The sequence below is a fragment of the Megachile rotundata genome, chromosome 4, assembly GCF_050947335.1.
Source record: "Megachile rotundata isolate GNS110a chromosome 4, iyMegRotu1, whole genome shotgun sequence".
NCBI classification, from domain to species: Eukaryota; Metazoa; Arthropoda; class Insecta; order Hymenoptera; family Megachilidae; genus Megachile; species Megachile rotundata.
The window spans coordinates 4,445,029-4,471,908 of record NC_134986.1 but is presented as its reverse complement, the minus strand read 5'-3'; the positions used below and the strand labels follow the sequence as shown (position 1 = coordinate 4,471,908).

The following is a 26,880-nucleotide window of genomic DNA, read 5'->3' as shown; positions in this document are numbered from 1 at the left end:
CTAACATTCTACTACCTCGAAGCTCAATAACCAAACTGTACCATACTAGTTACTGTACTAGTAACTATTAGTACTATTACTACTATTAGATACTATACTAGTTATTAACTGTAAGTAGTTGTTATACAAATCATTTCAATAACGTTTAATTCGACTCAATTGTTAAGAAAAACCTAGTATAATAATTCACAACCCAGCATCCCAAGATCAAGACTAGCATTTCCAAATCAAACCTAGCACCTAACTTAAAATCACATTTAATAATTATAATAGTTCTCTTCACTATTCCCTCCAAACAATTTAAATTTAACCCAAAAACCCCAGTATAAAACCCTGTAGTGTCCTCCAGAAGATGCTTCTGTTCGCGGGGTCAGTACGACCCGAACAGATACGAAAGCGAATCACAAGCGAGTAGGACAAGAGGGTTAAGGTGTGCAAAAATAAAGAAGAAGATGAGAGGAAGAAAAGCAAACACGACGGGACAAGGAGAAAAGGGTAAAAAAGAGTAAATCGGTGTGCGCATGCGCGCAGGCGGGTATGCGGTCGCCGTTTATTTCGGGATGAGCGCGAACGCTCTTTTCTCCCCAAACGACCCGCAACACCGTCTCGTTATTGTTGTTATTGTCGTTGACTCCACGCCATACTGGCTCGTTCTATGTTGTCGGTTAACGACGTTCAAATTGCGTCCCTTCACCCCTTTCCTTTTTTCTACAAAGGAAAAAATGTCTCGTAAGCGATAACTATGTATCTACGACCCTCCGAGTCGAGACCGCTTTCTCTCTGCCTCTTATCTACAGCTCTGGTAATTCGATTACATTCTTTCGACACGAAGTTAGCTTTATCCTGGTAAAAGTATGCGTGTGGATGATCAAAATTCAAATTTTAAAACATAGTCTGGACCACTTAGGAGCTTGTGCTCAGTTTAGACTGAGGAATGAGCCTGGTCAGGATTTTTATGTGTTTTGTAATATTTTAGAGGGTTTAGCAACTTGTTAATATTCTGAAGAATACATGTATAATAGGTTTTTGGTAATGAGATTTCAAGAATATACAATTTATAACGTACAATATTTCCAATTTGGAAATTTAAAGTTTTACATTATCATTAATTTGTCAAATCACAAAGGTTGTTCTTCTATAATTTATAAACTCTAAATTTGCAGAATTCTTAAGTATTGAAATTATTAATTGATTACGCGCATAAAATTAAATTTGGTGGATGAATTCAAAATTTTTCCAATTCTCTAATTTTCAAAATTCCACATTTACAAATTCGCAAATTTTCAGACTGCCAAATCCTAAAAGTTATAAACTCTTAAATATGCAAGCTCTTAAGTTTAAAAATATCTATATCTACAAATTTTTTAATTTTAAAATTAACTGATTTCCAAATTCTTAAATTCTCAAGTTCTTAAATTTTCAAATTTCCAAATTTAAAAATTCCTAGATTCTCAAATTCTTAAGTTTAGAAATTCCCAAATTTACAAATTTTCATATAACCGAATTTACAAATGTATAAATTGTCAAATTTTCAAATTTTCAAACTCACAAATTTCCAGACTTACAAATTCTTCAATTTAATATTCTCAAATTGACAAATTCTCAAATTTGCAGATTCCCTAGTTCCTCAGTGTTCAAATGCATAAATTATTAAATTATCAAATTATCAAATTTAAAAATTCCCAAATTTACAAATTTTATATATACTTAAATTCATACATTCTCAAATTTGCAGATTCTCCAGTTCTTCAGTGCTCAAATACATAAATTATCAAATTTTCAAATTCTCATATTTTAAAATTCTCAAACTTGCAAATTCTACATATACTAAAATTCACAAATTCTCAAATTTGCGAATTCTTTAGTTCTTGAGTGCTGAAATTGATGGATTATCAAACTTCCTAGTTCTCAAATTTAAAAATTCACAAATTTGCTTTTCTGACGGGCACGATTTCTTAAATTCTCAAATTCTCATGTTCCCATATTTTTACATTAAAAAATTCTCAAATTCTGAAGCTGTGAAATTCCAAAATCGAGGCTCCCAGATCCCTGAACCTATAAACCTCCTAAAATAATGGAACAAAAGTAACCGAGCACGATCCGCAGAAAAAAAGAAGCGACATCGTTTGGTGGCAGGGATAATGAAGTGGCAGGCAAATCGAGCTTAATTCTCGTCGGAAATTCCAAGATGGGGGGAAGGTAGTCTCGTTTAAAAGCAAACAGGGGAATCCACGAGCGAGAATACCCGCAAATCGCGGAAGCACCTGTGCACCAAAGAAAACGTGTCCACCGAGTCGCAGAACAAGATCGTGGACGCGTAAGCGTCACTCGTATTCCGCGCGTGTGAGTGCGTGAGTGCGTGTGGGGACACGCGTGTGCGCAGACGACGCAGAGAGAGTGCGTGGTGCACTCTCGAGACACCGTGTTTCACAGCAGACCGCGTGGCAGCTCCTGGATTTATTTATACGTCTCGCGTACCTAGCTACATACGAACGAGCCTCGCCGAACGGCTGGTTCGCGCTCGGATAAACACCCTCTCAGCTCTGCGCCAACTATTGCTCGTATTTATGGACGTCCGAGCAACCTTTCGATTCGGACAACTAACGCGAATTACGATTTATGCCAACCTGAACAGCCTTTCGAAGTTTCCGATATTATCTTTGCAGACTTTATTAGCCGTATCCGCTGATGGCCCCTTCAAACGCGTCGATTCTCTTTGGATATATGGCCGATCGTATTAACGCGAATACTGCCGGGGTCACGTGTGTCCCACGTATCGAATGCGACACGATCGATTAACACGTTCTCTTTTCCTGTGTATTTTTCTTTAAGATTTTCTTCTGCTTTTGCTGAGATCTTTGCGGATTGTATTACTGTGGATTGTATGTCTGAAATGGTGTCTTCGTGTGCAAACTTGTCGGGTAGTATTCTTTGTCTTCGTAGCTTTTCTCTCTTGGCTTTTATTTGGGTTTTCATGTTCAGGAATTCTACATGAGATTTGCCTAGTACCTTGCTAGTTTCTTTGAATTTTTGTGTGATTTTTCTGATATCGTACTACAAATCTAATCTTATAGATTGCAGTTTTAATATATCTTTAAGTGTTATTTCTTTATAAAATTTCCTTGAGATCTTACTTTAAAACTTGAATGTGTAATATCTCTCTAGCATCTTCGTGTGATCCTTCAAAATGTTTAGAATCGTACTACATTCTCCTTAAGATCTCCCTAACTTCTTCCTGAAGTTTCGCTAAATCCTCCAGATGTTGTTCATAAAATTCCCCTGAGATCTTACTTCAAATCTCCTTGAATCTTCTTAACAATTGTTATCATCATCCTAGATTCTCCTTGTCATAGATCCTCAGGATCTCCCTAGATTCTCCCTTTAGTTTTACTAAATCCTCCATTCTCCATTGAATTCCCATAAGATCTTACTTCAAATCTTCTTGAAAGTCCCTAACATCTGTCTACAATCATTATATGATTTTTCAAAATGATTGATCACCCTAGATTTTCCTTAGTCTCTCTCTACATTCGTCACAGAATTTCCACAGAATTTCTCCAATATCTTGATATATTCCTTTTGTCAAGATATTGCCTAGAATTTCTCTCTTATTCTGAATTCATCTTTTGGCATCTTTTTATATTCTTTTCAATATTTCTTTAGAATATTCGGTACATCCCCGTAGAATTTCTTTTCTGTAGAATTTTTCTGGAACCGACCTAGATTCGTCTTATAATCTGTTCATGTTCTTTTTAATACTTCAAAATATACACTGTACCTCCATATGTTCTCTCTATGTTAACTTTAGAATTTTTCTATAATCATAAATTTTCCTTAGGTTTATAGCTTCTTTTTGTTCTAGCTTCTTCGTCTTGTCCCGTCGAGTTTGCTTTTAGAATCTCTCTAGAACCTTTCTATGGATCCACATTTTCTTTAATATTTTCTCAAATTCCCATAAAACTCCCTAAACTCTCAGCATTCTAAGATCCTCAAAGTATCTCCCTATTATATGTTCCTTATGTTCGTCTCCCTCCATTCTTTCCAAACATGTCCTCAGAACCTTCCCAAGATCCACCAAACATATAAATGTCCCTAAACTCTTTCCACTAAACTCGCCGTTAATCAAGAGTTACTATCATCTGATCATATTCGAATCTCGTCGCCATGAAACGTCGACTATCACCGTCTCTCAGAGTAAGCCTTCATGGTGGGCATTCAGTCCCAAATATTTTTGAAATCGGAACCGGATCCGTAAAGGGATCCGAAAGTATCGTGTCGTTTATGACAGGAGGAGATCGGCACACACGCAATACGGTTCTTACGAAAGAGGCGCATACATTGAACGAGCCGTGACACGCACGAAATTCACGTATTCTCAGCAAAGGCTGGCTCTCCCCGGCCCGTGTAGATCTTCAGGGCGATGCACATGCATGCGTAGGTATGCACGACTCCACGAGCCGGTGGAAAGGCCTCTCTTAAGACCGATATATGTATTTCCTTTTCTCTTGGCCGCTGTCGCAACAGCTACAAATACGTGCACGCCATTTATTCCCGCGGCAACCGGACTGGACCGAATTCGAATCGCTGAAGCTGCTTTTGTAATACTACGCCGAACCAGTGACGGTTCTAATTACAGTTCCGAGACTACCATCGTTTCATTAACCCTTTCCGATCCGCTACAATTTCCCGACCGTAGACTAACAAGACCCTAATAATTGAAAAATCTGCAAATGTGTGAAACTTGCTTGCGTAGATCGTCTGAAATACTATTGCGACCTGGACCGTGAATATTTAATTTTACAATCGGTAAAGGCAGAACGGTGATATTCGAAATAATATTAGCGGTTTGAAGTAACTGGATACGTGAAAACTTGCTATTGGTGGTGTATAATCTGTTAATTTTTGTCGATTTAATATTAAATGTGGTACTTTAATGTGGCACATGATTAATTTCAATTTTGATTCAATTTTGTTTACTTTAATTTCGGTGTTTATTTAAATTTGTCCTCGGAAAAATTTTATAAATTTTATATAATAGTACAAATATAAAATATCCTGTAGTTTCAATTTTGGGATAAAAGATATTATTTTCGAATATAAAATTACGTTCCCTGAATTAACGTTTAAGCTTCATTTTTATCAAATAGAAATCAAAACAATAATAATTTTTTTATGTATCAGAATAAATAAAGAATACCAATATATTCGAAAAGATCCTAATATAATAATAATGTACTAAATTAATAAATACATTTGTGCCATTATTTTTTTGCAGAAGCTTGTTTTCGTCAAACAAATTTGAATTTACCGCCATCCTATATAGATAAAAATGGCGGATTATTTTTCTACCACTAACTAAAATGCATTCGTTATCCACTTACATCGAACACGAAATCACAGAAGGTTAATCCATACCCGCTACAAAAACGATGCAACAAAGTTAGGTTAGGTTCAATATTCGTTTGAAAACATTGGTATTTTAAGCGACAGAGGCGGGATATTTTCCGAACGAACTTGTATCCACTATCGCAGTAGTAGAAACAATGAAAGGAGGAATGAGAAAGATAGAAGGGGTCATAGAGAGAGAAAGAAAGAACCATTCATTGAAGAGGTTTTTGTACAGATTTAAATTTACCGCCATCCAGTATTTTGCGTAGATCAAAATGGCGGATTATTTTTCTACCTCTAACTAAAATGCAATGGTTATCCACTTACATCGAACACGTATTCATAGTAAATTAATCCATACCCGCTAAAAAGCGATGTATCAAACAAAGTTAGGTTAGGTTCAATATTTGTTTGAAAATATTGGTATGTTAAGCGACAGAGGCGGGATATTTTCCGAACGAACTTGTATCCACTATCGCAGTAGTAGAAACAATGAAAGGAGGAATGAGAAAGATAGAAGGGGTCATAGAGAGAGAAAGAAAGAACCATTCATTGAAGAGGTTTTTGTACAGATTTAAATTTACCGCCATCCAGTATTTTGCGTAGATCAAAATGGCGGATTATTTTTCTACCTCTAACTAAAATGCAATGGTTATCCACTTACATCGAACACGTATTCATAGTAAATTAATCCATACCCGCTAAAAAGCGATGTATCAAACAAAGTTAGGTTAGGTTCAATATTTGTTTGAAAATATTGGTATGTTAAGCGACAGAGGCGGGATATTTTCCGAACGAACTTGTATCCACTATCGCAGTAGTAGAAACGATGAAAGGAGGAATGAGAAAGATAGAAGGGGTCACAGAGAGAGAAAGAAAGAACCATTCATCGGAGAGGTCACGAGGAGCCCCATTCATGCAAAGCGCATTGGCCCCGCATCACGAGGAAGAATAATCGTGGTACGAGGTTTGGTAGAAGACCATGAGGAGCGAATAACACTCGTGTGGTTCCGAAACGTGTCAGGAAACAAGAGTCATCCAGGAATGAAAACGATTCGTCATGCGGATCTCGTTTCAATATTGTCGAAAGGAACGTTTTATTCCCGCATGTTTAATCCTCTTCGCTGCGAACGGTATATATAGGGTGTGCAGTAATGCGCAGACATCATTTCGGTAATGGATTTATATAAATGTTTGTACACCATGACTTATAGTTCCGTCGGTTCTCCAATCATTTTTTATTCGGAGCGATGTTATATGTGTTGGATGGTAACGTGTATCGCCATGCGTTATAGTATGATGCGTACTATTACAAATTATGCCAGGTGTCGTCGTATTAGAGTACCATACTGTTTTACCACGCGTTATATTACAAAACGTTAGAATCCTATGGGTGCTTGCGTTATTATGCGTTACAATGTCACGCGTTGTATTATTACTCATTAGATTTCTACGGGTTGTGTTAATACACGTTGGATTGCCACGCGTTGTACTACCACGCGTTAGATTACCATGCCTTGTATTACCATGCGTTAGATTACCACGCGTTGTACTACCACGCGTTGCACTACTACCCGTTGCACTACCACACGTTAGATTACTACGCATTGCATTACCACGCGTTGTATTACCATGCGTTAGACTACCACGCGTTGCATTACCACGCGTTGTATTACCATACGTTAGATTACCACGCGTTGTACTACTACGCGTTGCATTACTATCCATTGCGCTACCACGCGTTAGATTACCACGCGTTGCATTACCATGCGTTAGATTTCCACGCGTTGCATTACCACGCGTTGCATTACCACGCGTTGTATTACCATGCGTTAGACTACCACGCGTTGCATTACCACGCGTTGTATTACCATACGTTAGATTACCACGCATTGTACTACTACGCGTTGCATTACTATCCATTGCGCTACCACGCGTTAGATTACCACGCGTTGCATTACCATGCGTTAGATTTCCACGCGTTGCATTACCACGCGTTGTATTACCATACGTTGGATTACCACGCGTTGTACTACTACGCGTTGCATTACTATCCATTGCGCTACCACGCGTTAGATTACCACGCGTTGCATTACCATGCGTTAGATTTCCACGCGTTGCATTGCCACGCGTTGTATTACCATGCGTTAGACTACCACGCGTTATATTACCATGCGTTAGATTACCATGCGTTGTACTACCACGCGTTGTACTACCACGCGTTGCACTACTACCCGTTGCACTACCACACGTTAGATTACTACACATTGCATTACCACGCGTTGTATTACCATGCGTTAAATTACCACGCGTTGTACCTCCACGCATTGTACCAGCACGCGTTGTATTACCACACGTTGTACTTCTACGCATTGTACCAGCACGCGTTGTACTACCACACGTTGCACTACCACACGTTGCACTACCACGGGTTGTACTACCACACGTTGTACTGCCACGCGTTAAATTACCACGCCTTAAATTACGATGCGTTATAATACCCTGCGTTAGATTACCACGCATTGTACCAGCACGCGTTGTATTACTACACGTTGCACTACCACGGGTTGTACTACCACGCGTTGTACTACCACACGTTAGATTACTATGCGTAAAATTACCACGCCTTAAATTACGATGCGTTATAATACCCTGCGTTAGATTACCACGCATTGTACCAGCACGCGTTGTATTACTACACGTTGCACTACCACGGGTTGTACTACCACGTGTTGTACTACCACACGTTAGATTACTATGCGTAAAATTACCACGCCTTAAATTACGATGCGTTGTAATACCCTGCGTTAGATTACCACGCGTTGTAATCGCACCAGTTACATAGCCACGCGTGGTATTACCACGCATTAAATCGCCACGGGTAGGTATTACTACGTGTTAGATTTGTATGTGCGGTATTACCCTGTCTTAAATTGCCACACGTTAGATTGCTATGAGTTATATTACCACGCTTTACACCACCGCGTGTTACATTCCTACAAGTGGTAGTACTACGCATTATATCATTATATCACCACGCGCAGTATTACCACGCGATGGATTTCTACAAGCGGTAGTACGACGCATTATATCACCGCGTGTATTATTACTACACGTTATATTACTATGTGTTATACTATTAAACATTATATTGTATTACCACACGATTTACTATAACGCGTTCGATCGCTACGCATTTTATTATAACGTGTTAAATCGCCACACGTTAGATTGCCATCTGCTGCACATATTACCACTCTTTGAAGTACTACGAGTAAATTAACTGCTTGCCGAAGAGAATGAACAAATTTTCATGTTTTGGTATTTCTCATATTTCCATATTATTAAATTTAAAAATTGAAATATTTTTAAATATTCACATTTAAACAATTCAAATGTTTAACTTAGAAATTGGAAATTTTTTAAATTACCAATTTGTTGAAATTTGAAAATTTTCACTTTTGTACACTATAAGATTTTGTAATTTAATAAATAGAAATTTGTTAATTTACAAATTTAGGAACATAAAAGTATAAAATTTTCAAATTGCGTTATCTCGTAACCTTTCAAATCCCTACGTATTATTTAACAATACATTATATTGCAATAATTCAAGAGTTTGAATAAACTTTAAATTACTACGTGTTATACCGCTGTACATATAAGATAAAAATAAAAATCGTATAATATTTAAATACGACATCTTGTCATTCAATGTCGCCAACAAGTATTTTCCATTTGTAAAATTCAACGAGTGGCGATATAACGCGACGCTACTCAGAAGCAAAATATGGATAAATGTTGAGTTTACGAAGGTCCTACAGGGATAACAATATCGGAAACGGAAAGCTATCTTTCTTAAAATCCTCTTATCCCTCGAGGAATCAAGGACCATAGTCTTGTTCAATTCAATAAGATTTCTTGGCGCGATTGAAAGGATAATTCTCTTCACCGGCAAAGAGAAGAGACGAGAAAGTACCGTACCGTAGAGACGAAGAATCGATAAAGAAGGACGTATGGAGGGTAAACGGTTTTCGTTCAGCTTTACAACGATACGAGAGGGCAAAGAGAGAAAAACGACGACCACGAAGAAGAAGAAGAAGAAGAAGAAGAGGGTTGGAACAGACACGAAGAGGAAGGGAGCCTCGAATTAAATTACATTTTAATTTCGCGGCCATTTCGCTACGCGTACCGCGATATGCCAAATATCCGGCGCAATTTACATTTTAAATTGGACACTTCTTGTCACGATTCGAGGGTGGTTCGTCGGCGTACTTGTTGTTGTTGTTTCGACAAAAAACCCGCCACGTTCAACCCTTCTCTGACGCAGATTTTTCAAAAACTTTCAGCGCACCCGGTGGCACGTTTCAATCCTCCTAAAAACCAACCCCCGAGCATTCTCTGTGAAATTGCTTTGCTGGAATGCTTCTCTTTCGCTCATTTTTTTTTATCTTTCCTTTTAAATCTACATTTCAATTTCCGCGAGAAATTTCTTCCAATTTTCCTTTTGCTACGTTTAATCTCGACCGGAGCGCTTAATTACGAGCATCTCTCCAGTCTCGTTTCATCCCCTGTGAAATTTGATCGCTCCTTTTTGTTGAGTTTTTAAATATTCGACATTTTTATTGAGCCTTCTTTGCGAACCTGCGGAATTGGACGGAATAAATGAAACAGAGAATTTTTGGCTATTTCATTTTTTTTTTTGTTGCCGGTTTTGTTTACTGCTCTGCTAATTTTGAAAATATTTTCGCTTTGATGTTCCTGTTAACATTAAAGAAGCAATTATTTCATTCATGCTTCAACAATTATAAATTTGTTATACTGAACGATATTGAATTTGTTACATATTTTATTGCACGACTACGAAATTAAAAAAAAATTGAAGCCATTCGGTAAAGATTAAAGATACAATCAAAGCAATGTTTCCAAACAGAAGTTGTATACCACAGACGCCATAAGTACTCGTAAGCATCACCATAGCAACGATTTAATTGGAAAAGGATCAGCGTAATAAAATCCTCGAGTGTTTCTTTCTTATGACCAAAACCAACCGTAATTGTTCACAGAAGGGTGCGACGAATTTCGAGTTAAGCCTCTTCATCGGTTCCTTCTGTGACTCTAATTTTTGCCAGGGAGAGTCCGATGCATTTCAAGCTGATCCCCTTTTATAATCTCCTTCGTTTCTTTTAATTCAATTTTTACTTCAACCAAAAGGCACTTATTCGACGTATACTTGACACGGTCTGTCAGATATAATTTAATGCCTTCCGAATGGACCACATCTTCTTTTCTTTCAAAATTCTTGTTTTGAACTATTTTTATAATCTGTATGTTATTTCAACTGATAATATAATATTAATTTCAATAACCATTACAGTATTTATGCAAAAATTTTGTAATAATAAAAATTATCAATCGAAACATGCAGATTATGTTTTATAAGTAATCATAAACCTAACCTAACTTACAAGGCACTTATTCGACGTGTATTTGACACTGTTTGTCAGATATAATACCTTCCGAATGGATCACATCTTCTTTCCTTTCGAAATTCTTGTTTTTAACTATTTTTATAATCTGTATGTTATTTCAACTGATAATATAACATTAATTTCAATAACCATTACAGTATTTATGCAAAAATTTTGTAATAATAAAAATTATCAATCGAAATATACAATTTATATTTCATAAGTAATCATAAACCTAACCTAACTTATATGGATCTTAAGACTAATTAATATATTTTTAAATATTTTTATTAGATTATGATAGTTGATTTTTGCTTTCATATTCTCTTTAATTCTTTCTGTAGGTATATTCTTAAAATTATTCTTACATATGTTGTTTATTGTATAAACAAAATATAAATTAAAATTGACTTGTCGAATAATACAATTTTAATAAATAAGTGTGCATTTTGCAATGATTTTGTTGAGGTCTTTAATTCATTAAATTAATTATATTGTAATATTATATATAGATTAATATTTTAAATGTGTAAAGTTAATAGATTATGTGTAGTTAATTTTGAGTAATTAATCAATTGAATATTTAATGTTGAGACCGATTATTAAGTGATTAAACATTCTTAATTAATGAAAAAAAAGATATTAATAATTCATGAAATGTGAATGCATTATATATTATGTAGGTATAATTGTGAATATATTATTTTGTATTTACATACATATATTTGTTATTCCTTTATATTACAGCCATAGTAAAAATATCTTGAATGCATTAGTGAATAACTTATATCAATAACAAAAGAAATCCTAAACAGTACTAAAATTGGTCTGTAATAAAAATTATCAATGTAATACATCAACTTTATTTTTCCATAAACTCAACCTAATTAAATAAATAAAAGCATGAATTTTCCTTAATATTTAATAACTAATTAAACCAATCAATTATGCAAAACATATAATTTGAATAAAGAATTCTACAGAAAAAAAAAATGTAAAGAATTAGTTGCCAACCGAATACGATAAATAAAAATATAATCGTTGAGAGTGAATTATTATGAAAAGAAACACACCGGGATTTACGGTAATTGTAAGAAGAATAAAGAAGAAAACTCGACGTTGAGAAGAAGAAGAATGAAGTGGAACGAAGGGGGCCGTCAACGAAAAGGTCGAAAGAGTGGAGTGGAAAACAGAAAAGAAGAAAATACGAAAGGAAGAAAAGTATGGAGCAAGAATCACGGGTACGAACGCGTATAACTACGTGTCGTATAAACGGACCCTTGAGAACATAATTCATTGCAGTAAACAGCCGGTACAGCGTGCCGTGTCAAATTAAAGGCGAGCCGCAACAACAAGAACCGCCCCTTTTACATTTACGAAGAATATTCACTGAGACAGACACCTAAATGACTCCGTTCCAGCTTTTCCATTTCATTCCTTTTCTTTCCACCCCTTCGATGTTTCCTTTATTTTTTCGATTTATTTGTTACAAACTCAGGTTTTGTGGATGGTAATCATCAGGAGGTATCGTGTGGACCATTTTGAAACGCAGAAAGGATTACTCTGATGATATGTTTGTGTATCAGTTGAAGGTTTGGAAATTGAAGAAAATAACGATGTGAACACTTCATTAATATTCAAACTGAGAAATTAATATTCATCCAAGTTATGGATGAAAATAGGAAAACTGTCATCATGTATGTAATTGTTGATTTGCAAGTATAGGAAGTTCTCACATGATTTCACGATAAAAATGTGACAAAATATCATTTACCATGTATCAATTTAAAGTCTGAAACTTGACAAAAGTAACGATATAAACACTTCATTGCTACTCTAAATGAGAGCAAAGTTATGGATGAAAATAGGAGAACTCTTAGGTCATCATGTATCTAATTGTCAATTTGCAACTATAGGACAGCACGAAATATCATTTACCATATATCAATTCAAAATTTAAAACTTGGCAAATATTACTATTTAAGCAGTTCGTTAACATTCTCAAAGTGAACAAAGTTATGAATTAAAATACGAGGACTATTAGGTTGTGACATACCTAATTATCGATTTGAAATATAACAAGTTCTCGCATGATTTCACAAAATGTCGTTTCCCATATCAATTTAAATCATAAAACTTGGCGAAAATTATTATATAAACAATTTATCAATACTTTCAACGAGAACAGGGTTATAAATTAAAATGCGAAAGCTATCGGTGACATATCAAATTACAACATAGGATAGTATATTATTCTCTGATAAATCAATCACTTCATATTAAAAACAGCAGACACTTACGTGATCATGATCAAACGCCGGCTTCAAATTAATATGCTATAAGTATCAATTTTCAGTGTGTTTACGTGAATTATTAAATATAACATTTAAGGTGATAAATCATGTGAATCACAGGATGCTAGCGTAATACATAAAATGGCATATCATATGAGTAATATTCAAGAACCAGCCGTTTTGTATTAATAGTATTAATAAATCATTTATGTAATCATCGTTATTAAGCCTTCAGCTTGAAACTGATATGGTATAAGTAGCACCTTGTAGTATTTTTATGACGTCAAGTCATCGTTTAATGTGTAACAAAATAGTACATATAATAGCATATCATTGACTAATGAATAATATTTTGGACTCAGCCATTTTGTATTATAGATATTAACACGTAGTCTTCAAGATTTAAATATGAGGTTTGATATGCAAGTACCACTTAGCAACACTTCTACGTCATTAGATCACGTTATTTCGTGTACAATAATCTAATAAAACTGTGCAGTATTCTTTTATAAATATTAGGTTGGGGAATAAGTTCGTGGCGTTTTGACATTTTCTTTTTTTTACAGCGACATTTTGCAATTTGCAAGGGGTTATAATATTCATTCGATAGAGCTCCTTCTGCTCTACAAAACTGTGTTATTCGTTTTTTTCAGTAGTTTCATTCGTTATTACTATTGAGACTCAGAAATGGAATATCCAGGAGGTAAAAATTAGCACTTTCGACACCTGCTCTTCTTCGCTTCCCATCGCAGCCAAAAAGCTGCTGAAGCAGTCCGGGATATTTGCAATGTATACGGAGAAGGTGTCATAGGTGAGTCGACAGCACGGAAATGGTTTGCAAAATTCAAAAATGGCGATTTTAACGTCGAAAACCCGCCCCGCAGAGGAAGACTTTCTGAGTTCGACGAAGAGCGTCTCCGAGAACTTGTGAAGCAGGATGGTCTTCAAACTCGTCGTGAATTGGTCGAAAAAATGAACTGCGACCACAAAACTATTCTCAATCATCTCCATTCAATGGGATTTGTCGAAAAATTGGGAGCCTGGGTGCCTCACGAAGTGAACGCTACGAACTTATTGCCCAACCTTAGGTTGAATTTTGCAAACCATTTTCGTGCTGTCGACTCACCTATGACACCTTCTCCGTATACATTGCAAATATCCCGGCTTGTTTCAGCAACTTTTCACAACTTTCTGGCCGCAATGAAAAGCGAAGAAGAGCAGGTGTCGAAAATGCTGCTTTTTACCTTCTTGATATTCCATTTCTGAGCCTCAATAGTAATGACGAATGAATCTACTAAAAAAAACGATTAACACAGTTTTGTAGAGCAGAAAGAGCTCTATCGAATGAATATTATAACCCCTTGCAAATTGCAAAATGTCGCTGTAAAAAAAAGAAAATATCAAAACGCCACGAACTTATTCCCCAGCCTAATAGTATTTGAAATCTGACAGTTTTATAATACAAATATTAGTGAAGATTCTAAGCTTCAAATTGATATTTTGCAAGCACCACTTTGTAATAAAAACAACGTCTGATAAACAAAAACCTAATACATAAATGCTACATCATTCTGTTACAAATAATATTAAAAATTAGGGGATCTAGTACAAAAAATATTAGAGAAAAATTTAACTTTCAAATCGATATGCCGCAAATACCATTCCGCAACACGAGTAACGTCACATTCATAAAATGGCAGATATACTCTTTTCTTGTGGTATTTGATTTCTATTAACTGTAACTGATCTATTATAAATAATTCAAATTCGTGTGTACATATTGAAGTTCGTATATCTCTGAGATAACAATGAATTCATATTTCAGTTAAAACACTCGCGTTTCTATTCAAAACGCGTGATGCCTCCCGGAAGAGGTTAGGAAAAGAAATCGTCGCGCGGGCTGAATTATTCACGAGCTGTAAGATCGATTTAACCAACCAATGGCGGCAAACTGTATGAGCATGTCATCTAATCAATGTCTGATAAACGACATACTCTTGCACTCATCGTTCATTCATTAATTTCTCACCTTCATACCTAATTTTTTACAACTAAAATTATTAGTATATCACATTAGAAATATTTCGTACCAAAGAAATTAATTATATTACAGCAACATCATTTTGTGATTTTATAAATGCTGTGATGTGTATATTATTTTGCAAAAATAAATTTTGCTACACATTATAATGTGTCTGAGATTTCAATGAAACAAGATTAAAATTACTAAAGCGAATAATTTAAAATTATTAATATATACAACGTCATTTTCTGATTCCGTAAATGCTGTGGTGTGTATATTATTTTACAAAAATAAGTTTTGTTACATATCTCTAAATTTAAGAAAAAATATGTACGTTATAATGGATACAATATTTCATTGAAACATGACTAAAATTACCAAAGCAACTGTTTCATAAGTTCATTTATATTCCAAAATTTATAAAATTAGTTTCCTTGGAATTTTTATTGATTTTCCAAGTTGACAATTAATTATGTTTTATCGTTTGTTAATTTATTTGTCAATTTCATTCTGAATTTCGAAGTAAGTGTTCTTCAAAGTAAAGAATTAATGTATTTTATCATTTGTTTATTTTTTAATTTTATTCCAAGAGTCAAATTTTCATTTTATGTATTTTTGTATAGATTTACTGCTTATCATAAATTTAATGTTATACAATTAAAAGCAAATAGGAGAACTGTCACCTCCGAAACACAAAACGTACACTACTCATAAAAGGCAATTTTCTAAAACGTAGGGAATTTCCTAGCCATAAAAGTATCTGGAAATCCCACAATTTTCACGTTGACGCCGTCTGTGCCACTCAAAATGCGAAACCGTAGCATATGTTACTTAAGCCCTTAAACGTTGTTGGCTCATGTTGCAAGAACAAAAAAAAGAGGGACATTGAAAAGGACTCGATACACCTTATATTGCCGGGACATTCGCCAGAAAGGGCACAGACGGTGCGCACAATTTCAACAGCAAAATTTACGGACCCTGCTGAAGTGGCAAGTGACATTGCTCTTTTATTATTCCATTTTTTGCCATGGATCCCCGTACAATCTATCGGCGAAGCTTTGCTTACCACTGCCATGACATTTATGAATTTTGCTCTCTGTGTACCTCGTATCTCACGTGATGCCTTTCATATTTTATATGTATGTGTGTACGGTGTCGTACATAAATATTAAGTTGTTTGACACTGTCGGTATAATAATAAATTGCTCGAAATCTTGAATTATTATGCCTTTGTTTTGTAGCTGCATATCGACGTATTTTAGGATTTATGACTTTTAATTTTGTATTTATCTTGCTATAGTTTGATCAAGAATTGGGAAAAGGATTACTGTGTACGCGATTTTTCTCCCACTTGCAGACACACTATCTTAGTTTTAGTCTTTTACTGTCTTAGTAAAAGTATTTTAATAATATCTGACCAATCATATAAAAATTAAGTAACCTTTCTAACGATTTTACGACCACACTATATCTCTGAATCCAATTGTACGTGAAGTGCCTTGATACTTTAGATACCCATAATTTTCCACAACATTGAGAAAAGACAAAAAAGGAAGACACGTGACCTCAACATTTTCTTGTGCAACATTACCCCTTAACGGTAAGACCATCGCTCTGGGGGCAATAGAATCTTGTGCAGCAATGTAAAAAAAGTGTAGTCTTGCGACCTTTGAAAATAGCAAACCTCGTTAATCGAAGGATTATACTAGTATTTCTTCGGTGAAGCGTGTAAAGTCACGCTCGAAGCAATAGAAAATAAAACACCAAAAGCGAGCTCGTTTCTCGTTTCGTTTCGGTGGCTGGTGGTTCGTTTATCCTTCGGTTCTGCATCTTTCATTCTCTCCATTCCCGGAGTCTCAATTCTCCGTGCTCCGTTTTTACTCTTCGCGATTCCATCTCTTATTCCCTTTCTCTGTTTTGCCCGGTAGATCGAGCCCCAGGGGTAGAAGTACTCCTTTCGGTTCACCCCTTAATTCGAAGCGGCGAAGCGTTGCCTCGAGACTCGTATCGAGGATGCATGCTCAAATCAAAAACGTCGGGGGCAAACCACCCTCTAAAATCGTTTCGAATCGATAAAGGACGCCCTTTTTGCGCGACGTCCGCGATAAAAACAAGAAAGGATAAGAAAATCCTCATTCTAATTAATTACGTTGTATTCGAATGTATGTACGAAGTCTTTACCAAATTTATTCAAGTTGACAATGATATTATACTTATTAATATGAACGTAGTTGTTTCTTTAATTCAATTTTATATGTACAGTGTGTTTTACACAAGTAATTGCATTTGAATTTGCCGCCATTTGCGCGACGTGTACGACAAAGGAGAGAAAAAGATAATTCTGATTGCAATTAATTATAATATTGCATACACAGAGTATATAGGAAATGATATTTATTAAACGGAAACATTTGTTAAATTGAACTTTCTGTGTACAGAATGTTTTACGGATGTGATTACTGTTTGAATTTGGCGCCGCTTACGCGCCCTCTGGCGCGAAACGAAGGAAATTTTAATCCTAATTAATTACAACATTGTATTCGAATTACATTGCATGTGTATGTTGTTTAAAAAATAATATTCATGAAAGTAAACAAAAAGATGTTATAAATTCATATGTACAGAACAATTTACATTTGAATTTGCCGCTACCTTTAAGCAATATAATATGAGATGCCCGAGGTTGTAGAAAACTGAAAGTTTAATTATAATAAAAATTTTTATGGTATAGAATAGTAAAACGATAACTAAATTCAAGTATTTTTTCAAGTTTTCATGTTCTCTAATTACCTAACATCTGGTTACAAGCTTTTCTACCGAAAGTAACATCTCCATCGAAATGATGCCTCATTAGCATTAGGTATTTCAAATGTAGAAATTTCTTTCATTTAGTCTTTCATGTTAAAGATGTTTGTTTCTCCTTTTTACATTAATTTTAGTAAAAAATTAAATAGGATAAAAAAATGAAAAAGAAAGATATAAAAACTCTGCGAGTTTCAAACTTGCAACGCTTCGTTTAATAAACCTAGCACTTTTCCATTAGACTACAATGTATACTTTAGCTTGTATTATTCTCCAACAGTTAGATATAAATTGCAAGAACTTTAAACATAAATCTTCTCCTTAGAGAAGAGTTGCGTGCTATGGTTTCACGAAACTATTATTTTTGGTGTCCTCTGTAATTGTACAAAGTTTGAACGAAATCGAAGATGGCGAAGTTTTCTTGTAAAAGTGTGCTATTCTTCATTTCTCGTCCAGGTTATAATATCAAAATATAAGTAAAAGCTAATATGGGCCATATGTATGTATCATAGAATATTCTGATTTCCATGGACCGAATTAAATCTATACTCCGTAGGGGTCCATTTTACCCTCGCCACATCTACATATTGCATTTCTAAGCCATACTAATTACGAATTAATTGTAAAGTAGTGGAACCTAGTCAATTGCGACCAAGTCTTCCAAGAAGATACAAAATGACACTTCAATTATAATAAAATACCGAAATTTTTAATTAGTCCCACACGCGTCGGTAAAATACTATCCAAACGAAGAGTTGAAACTTTACAAACGGTAGCTCACATAAGATACATGTGAACACGTTACATCCACAACGAACGGACAACTTCTTTTCGAGTGCAGTATGCAACTCGAATTACTGCTACCTGAGCCGCTTTCCAAGCATAAGCATTTACAATTAACTCCCCCATTTATCCAAAAGCGTGCGCAGCTAAATTTGAATCGTGGACCCCGATTAACGCTGACGCACCACCGTGCGTCGCGTCGTTCTAGAAAACAGTGTAATCGAAGACTGTTGAAATCCGATTCCGAGCACCACCCAAATCCGCACCGGTATCTGTTCGGCGGTGGTACGCATGGATCTGAGAAAAGAAGCTTTTAAAAAAGACTAACCTTTGCATTCGTTGGCATCTCTGGCAGTGGCTCGTGCCCAGGGTCGATCGAAGTGGAACGGCCGACACCTCTCGCAGTCTCTGCCGGCGGTGTTGTGCCTGCACTCGCAAGCGACCTCGCCGTCCTTGCCTGGGATGCACCTCGCCGCGTGTCCGTTGCATTTGCACCTGCCTCCGACGGCGAAGTCCGAAACGGCGTAATGATGGGCGAACGTGCTGGTCCCGGCACTGGAGATGGTACTGGTCGACGTGGACACGGTAACGGCGAAATTAAGCTCGCCTTCCACGGCGTCGTTCGACTGCATCTCCTGAGGAGCGATCACCTGATGCACAGAGGGCAAAGCGGTCGCCAGAGGATCAACGGCTCCCCGGCCCAAACTCTTTTGACTCTTCAGCCGTTCCTCCCGTTCCCTCTCGCGTTTGGCCAGCTCCTCAAGACCGAGGCCGTGGTCGTCGTCGCTGCCCAAAGGGGGGACTTGTTCCTGGGGGGGCTGCTGCGGCATATGCAGTCGATTGAAAACGACGCGGACGTCGGTGGCGGTAACCCAATCCTGCAGAACGGGCGAGTTGTCGAAGTCGGAGGCCGACGGACGACCCTCCAAGGTGCTGAAGGCGATCCTGCCGACGGGCCCGAGGCCGTCACCGCCCGTGTATCGATGGCTGTCCGTGCATCTCGCCTCCTGCTCGTTGGCCTTCGTGATGGTCGCCCGATTAGGCCGGCCATACACCCGACGACACTGGGACGAGTAGAACTGGAACGGCTGCCACGTCTTCCCGTAGTCCATCGACTTGTAAATCGCGATCGAGTCGGGTTTAGCGGCCTTCGGGCAGAACTGCAGGCTCACGTAGGTCAGCTCGTACTTCTTTCCTAGCGACAGGGTCAAGGTCACGTTGTCTGGCGGCGCGGAGAAGCTCTGCGACGTGACCAGCGGCTCGCTGCGCCAGCAGGTCACATTGTTCGAGTTGTTCAGGTCCGTCAGGTAACTCGCGGGAAATCGGCGTCGGGGAGTGCTGTCGTCGCAGATGTGGCACTGACCTATTCCCGTGCCGCCACCCGGTTGTTCCGTTACGTCACAGTACCTGGTAGGACCCCCGGTACCGCAGGTCGACGAGGCCTCTACGACGGCACCGAACGCCGCGTTCACGAAGTCCGGGATACAACGGCGAGGCCTGTCCTCGTCGTAACAAGGATCCGACGGGTGCTGCTGGCTGGAGAACATCTTGCTGTAGATCTCGCTGCCCGCCAACGTGTTACCCTGCTGCAACAACAGGATAACGCAGAGGAGCCCGAACATTCGCGCCTGACCGCACATCTTTGTCTCGCCTCCTATCTGTTCCAGGTCCTATGCGTGCAGACTGTCCTTATTCCCTGGCTCTGTTCGAAGGCGGAAAGGATGATCTTCTCTTGTACCTAGTTGGTAAACAACGGTTGGCCGTGCGTTTTATCGAGAGGCATGCCGATTCAACCCAGGACATCAGCGCCCACCGCTCTCCCCTCGATCTTTTCACCGATCAACATTATCGGCTGCCTCCGTTTCGCGTGCATTCGATCTCGACGCAACGGCAACGTGACAATCGCATTCCTGGACAATCCCGACAGAGCACGCGCGAAAACTGTTCGAACGGAAACACGGAACGCAAAGCACACGCCGGTCAGAACGCAATAGAAACGGACGACAACGACGATCCTTCCTCAACGGCGGCTCGCCGCTAACTGAAACACTATTCCTGCACAGTATGCGTCCGAACTGTTCCGAGTCCCACTCTGGTTCGTCGCTCTCCCCACCCCGACCCTTTCCTTGCTCAGCCGAGTTTCCCTCTCTCTTCGATTTCGATGTCGACTCGTGTCCTCTCGGCCAACACCAATTCCTCCTCGACCAATAGCGACGCGCCACTGCTCGCGATCGCCCCACCATTAGCGTTCCACCACACTGGATCGAGGATCCAGCAGACACGCCGCGCTACCGGAAACTGAACGACCGCTGGACCAGCAGATGATATTCTTCGCTTTCTCGTTCGACTAAATCTTTCGCGGGAATTGCGAAACAAATTTCAAAGCGGACTCCTGTTATCCCGATTCTGACGAAAGGAGAACGCGTCTAATTGTGTAATTACGCTAAGATCTTGATACTCGATGGTTTGTTCGGGAAGGACCAATTTACAGACTTTCTAGAGGAAGTTCAGAAATAGTATTTTGAACAAAAATTTTGTTACACTTGTTCGATTAATAGAGCTATATGATTGTTAAGGTTTATCGGATGTCGAGGTCTACGAGCATATTCCAAATTTTTGTGGAAGCGGATGATGAACGTAAGGTAGAAATACGAGGTGAATTAGCAACTGGAAATTTTGAAAGTTTCAATGATTTGAAAAATATGGAGCATTTAAATAGTTGGTAATTTGGAGGGTAAAAATTGAGAATATGGAAATTTGAGAAATTGGAGATTTAGGACTTGGAAATTTAAAAATTTATACATATGTAAGATTTTAAATTTGAAGAACTAGGAATTTGTAAAATTGTAAATTTGATTATTTAAAATATTTAAATTAAAACATATAAAGCATTCATTTTTAATAAATCTAATCTTCCATTGTCTCATCACAAGCACTGAAAAATTCATTCACGCTAAGAATCAGTAAAACCACGACAGCAATTCTAAAAATCTGTAAAAGGGTTGAGAAGAAAATACCATGAGATGAATTATCGCTTCGTGAAGATCAAAGCGTAGAACGTAGGGATCGTATATTTTTCAAATTACCAATCTGTCATCGAGAAGTAAACCCCGCAGCAAAAGCCGGAGGTTCACGTTATAATCTGGATAACCTGAAATTAAGGCAAGAATTCATGGAATCCAGCGTGGGGTTCGTTTCGCTAGTGGTTGTGCCAAAAAGGAGACGAAGGTTCGTTTTCCATCGATTCGATGGGAACACGTCTTCTTAGGCCTTGGTGCGTGCATGGATTATGGGAGCTGGTTCTCTGTGGGTCTATTGGTCGAATTGGCCAGCAGAAAAAAGGAGAACGAGAATGCAAGAGATACGACGTCGAAAAACAAAAAACAAGACCGGTTGCAGGAGCATTAAATACTGCCATATCTTCAACAAAAGTGAGACCTTTTTGATTATGGTACAAATAATTTGAATCATTGTTCAATAATTAATTAAAAGTAAAATAAAAATTGCTAAATACGTTTTTGTAATTTATTTATTTAGTTACGTTTTAAAATTTATAAACGTAATTTTTGATCGAAAGACAAAATGTGAATTTGCAAAAATTTTACAGCATATATTCAGTCATTCACGGTTAAAATACGTCAAACTTTCAGAGTAAATCAACGACATTTGAACAAAGTTAATTTTGATATTTTTGACACGATCTGCAGAACAGTAAAACGTAAATTTGCAAAAATTCTTCGACAAACATTCAATCGCTGCGATCGTGGTTAAAATACGTGAAAACTTCGGAGTAAATCGTTTAATCCTTCATATGAGTTCTCTGGTTTCGTGTTAATTTTGCGAACGTTTCAAGAATACAGAATGTGACACAAATTTTATGTTTCAATACCGTGTTGTTGGTTCGGAATACCGAAGATTAATGAAATTTGGGGTATTTTGAAGCGCACTGATGCTTTTGTTTCGTGGGTGACAGCTTACGTCAAAAGAAGAATGAATGCAGTGTTTCGTGAGTGAAATGTAGATACATCATGAATGTGTTGATTATGGCTGCGGAAGTTACACCTGTGACCGCAAGACAATTTTAAGACGTAGAATTGATATTTACGTAAGATTATTCCTATTCTGCGATTTCTTTTCTTGAATAGATCACGAAAAGAAATAATTTTATCTAATTGTATTTTTATTTTATAAAGTGCATATAAATTACAATATCGCTATTACTTGCACAATAACGAGATGGTTACTTTATATCGTTTCTCAGTTGTAAAGTTTCAGATACTTTTTATTTTTTATTATTACAAAGAGTATGAAATATAAAAGATTATTAGCTTCCCAATAATATTATGTAATTTATTCTTTTACCGTAGTTTTTAGGTGCCTTAAGGTGATCATAAGAAGGTGTAAAAAAAAGAAAGTAAAAAGATATAAAATAAAGAAAGAAATTACTACATTTTAAAAGTGTGTCAAAAAAAATTATTGCTGCATTGAAAAAACAGTTGATGCCTGAAAAAACATCAATACAATGTTTTTTCCAATTGAATTTGGTAAACGGGAAGAGAGAACCATCGACACTCGTACCAACTCTCTCGCCATTCATAATAATTGCTGAAAAAACGTTCCGCTTAATTCGTACAATTGGCGTAAATTGAATGGCCTGTAATTTTTTTACGTACGAGTTCATGACGATATGCAATCACCGTTGAAAGTGATATTTTATTTGAAAATACTGCTTTCGCTTCTTCTACTCAATTGAATTCGATTAACACTAATTCCCGCATTGCCAGCGAACATGTGCACATTCGAGAGAAATATTTATTGCAATAGCTTCAAATTTATGGTCATGATAACTAATGATGCAATGGAATATTTCGAAAGTGGAGTCCAATATTGATGTTCTATAAGTATTTAAAAAAATGTAGGTCGAATTTTGTGTAATAGTGAATTTTCTCTTTGCTATTTGTAGAATTACTTATGCATGATGTACGAGACGTACTGAAAATATTTCTGACGAAATGATATTACAGTTTTCATTTCAATATCTTTTTTGGTCCATCAAAAAGTGTTTCAACTGACCCTACAGTAATTTAAATAATTTTCTGGGAAAAGCGATATTATTGGTCCAGTTTTGTTCTTCGCTGTATGTTAGAATTAAATTTGTTTCCCTCCAATCATCACTAAGAATAAATTTCATATAAAATTGAAATAAATATTTTTAAATAGACAGCGACAAAGGAAATATAATTAAGTATTTTCCGTGATATGGCAGTCTGAAAAATTTGAATAAGAATTTCCTAGTTCTCAATGGAGTTGTGTAACTGTTTGAAGCTCACCATCCCAATCAAATTTCAGTCGAATCAATTCCATTTTCGCGACACTCCGTCACCAACGGTCATTATTAAAAAAACTGAAACTTACATTAGTTACGTGTATTAAAATAATGCGTATGCATAGGTCTGACCGACCCACTGCAAGATAATAGAAGTGTTCTTTTCTCCGTATCAGAAAACTGAATACTCTCCGCGTTCATCTTTCATCTTGTCCAAGAACACGTCGCATACATTTATTATTTTACTAAATGGTCAAATACCCCCAGGCGTTTGATTTCTACCTTGAAACTGTTCGAAGGTCCCCTCCAAGAAGGGTGCTTGTAATACATAGCAATATACGTATTTGTATTTCCAATGTGAAAAATATTCATTTAAGTGTTGTAAATACTATCTCACAAAAAATATGATTCTCTCTATAAAATTGTCAAATTCTATTATCTCTCTAAGAACGTATTTTGTTTGCGATAAAACAACCCGTATTGATGAGTGAATGCGTTGTTTTTTTTTTATTTTTCTTCACGAAAGATGAAAATGTTTTAGGCATTTCTTTTAAACTTCATTGTTTTTAATTGATTTTTTTAGGGCTCCGATCGCTCCGACCATTGGCCATCATTGTTTTATTATCAAGGAATTCATCATCGGGATTGCAAACGCATGATCATTCATTTGGATACGCCATTCTTAGTGCTATATACTGGATCCTATATACTTTTGTGCTAGTATCATTTCATTGATTTAGTAATATAAGTTTTAAAAACATCTCTCAACAAAATTAATTAAGAATTCATGACGTTTCTTGTATCATAAGTTAAAAACGTAGAAAATTGACAAGTGGCATTATCTATCTTATAAAACGATTAGTTTAAAAACCAGTTTTTCTCTTTATATTAGCAAATTTAAAAATCTATATACTCTAAAAAACTAAGTGCTTCTCGCTCTCTTTAAACGTAATGCTATCACGAAATGAAATCTGTCTATTGGAAAACTATCGCATAAAATAATATAAAAAATTTTATACTCGCATTATAATGTTTCATCGCGATAAAAAATAAATCTAAATCTATATATATAGTCCCAAAAAAAAATAAAAAAAGAATTATATCGATGAGAATTCATTAACTGTTTAAATCAAGAAAATTGATTAATGTATGGTTACGCTTGAAGGGAGACCTACGTCCAGTTTCAATTTATACTGCAAACTTTGTGCATTCCATTGGTTCCTGTTCAAAGCGTTTTATAAAAAGTCGAGTCATCCGGGATTCTTAACAAGCTTTTTACCACGATAATCGTAGACACGTCGACAAAACAAAACCATATCCGAAGACACTGGTATTGGGGGCTGACGATTTTCTCTTGGATATAATTGATCTCCCGGTGGAACTATTAAACCGGGACTCTCTAATCCTTTTTGGATTCTTCGTAAATTTTTACGATACCTATAAGATTATGTTAATCTGGGGTGTACAGGATTTTGAATTTTCAAAATCGAAACAGAACGAGATTTTGAGATTTTGATATTTTGATATATCTCGTAATTTGAAAGTTTCACACGGCTACGTTAGTAACGCATATACAATTTGATAGTGGACCGCAAGATTTAATATATGTACAATATTTAATTTATGATATTTAATCTCTGATTATATGACAATCTGTAACATTTAAATAAAAATACTTTTTGTAAAAAGTACACATACAAAAATTGTACAAGCAGTACTTTGTCATAGACGCGGCATAAAGTATTTTCCATTTAAAATATTGTAATATTCGATATGATCGGCGGTTCGCAGCAAAATTTCAAATTTTATAAGGTACTACAGGATAAACGTCAGAAGTGACGAATGGGACAAAATGGTGGCAGGAACGATAAACGGCATTCGTTAATAGAATTAATATAATCTGAAGGAACAGCTAGAAGAGCACGAGCGGGCGTGATGACGTCCTCGGCTTTAGGCTTTTCGGCTTAGGCCTCTTCGTTCGGATTAAAAATTCAGTATAACCAATCCGAGCCCTTGGAATGCCTCTTGTTTAGTCTTCTTTCCTCTTTCCGGACGTCTTTCAACTAACTTCCGGCGTGTTAAATGTAACGGTGTGTGATGTCCTTTTTTTTCTTGTCTTCAACACCTGCATATACTTCTACAACTATGTATCAATTTTATAACATTCAATTATGTTTACCTTTGTACGCCTTTATTTTATTTAAATTGATTTAAAAATATTACAGTAATATGTCATTTTTAAAATAAAGATATTATCTTATAGTATGTAGAAGAATTTGTATTTTTGAAATGAATGCAATTTGAGACATAATCTATCTTTGAAATAAAATTGTTTCATGAGACATTTAGTAAAACAAATAAATTCATTTATTTAAAATAGATTTACTTGATATTTTACGAAATAAATTTCTTATTTAGGCATTTATGAAAAATATTATTTTTACTTCGATGCAAATAACATTGTAATTGTTGTTATGATGTTTTACTAAATTTGAGATATTCCAAAATTTTAAAAATGTGAAAATTTGAAGTATTTCATTGTTTAAAAATTTTAGGAATTTCACAATTCGAAAGCGTTTAAATTTGCAAAATTACGGAATTAAAAAGTTTAAGGTATTTCATAATTAAAAAATTTGAGAATTTAGAAAATTCTTGAATTTGTAATTTTAAGAAAAAATGTAAGAACGGTAGAAGATTATGCACGTATGATCGTGTACATGTACGCATGAGACATCGAGCAAAAAGTTAAAATATTCAAAACAGCGCCCATAATTTAATATGAAACGTATAATG

The 26,880-nt window shown here is 36.3% G+C and overlaps 1 protein-coding gene across 3 annotated transcripts in view; it reads right to left on the bottom strand.

Annotated features, from left to right (window-relative positions):
• The window catches only part of LOC100875766 (netrin-1), a 185,507-nt gene extending 163,981 nt beyond the window's left edge, over positions 1-21,526 (bottom strand). The window contains exon 1 of one of the 3 annotated variants that reach the window (XM_076531187.1): positions 19,090-21,526. In XM_076531187.1, the coding sequence (XP_076387302.1) occupies positions 19,090-20,401 (1,312 nt within the window). In that variant the 5' untranslated portion in view covers positions 20,402-21,526. The remainder of the gene's footprint in view (positions 1-19,089) is intronic. The other 2 variants (XM_012294484.2, XM_012294485.2) reach the window with 2 other exon arrangements.
• Between the last annotated feature and the right edge of the window lie 5,354 nt (positions 21,527-26,880).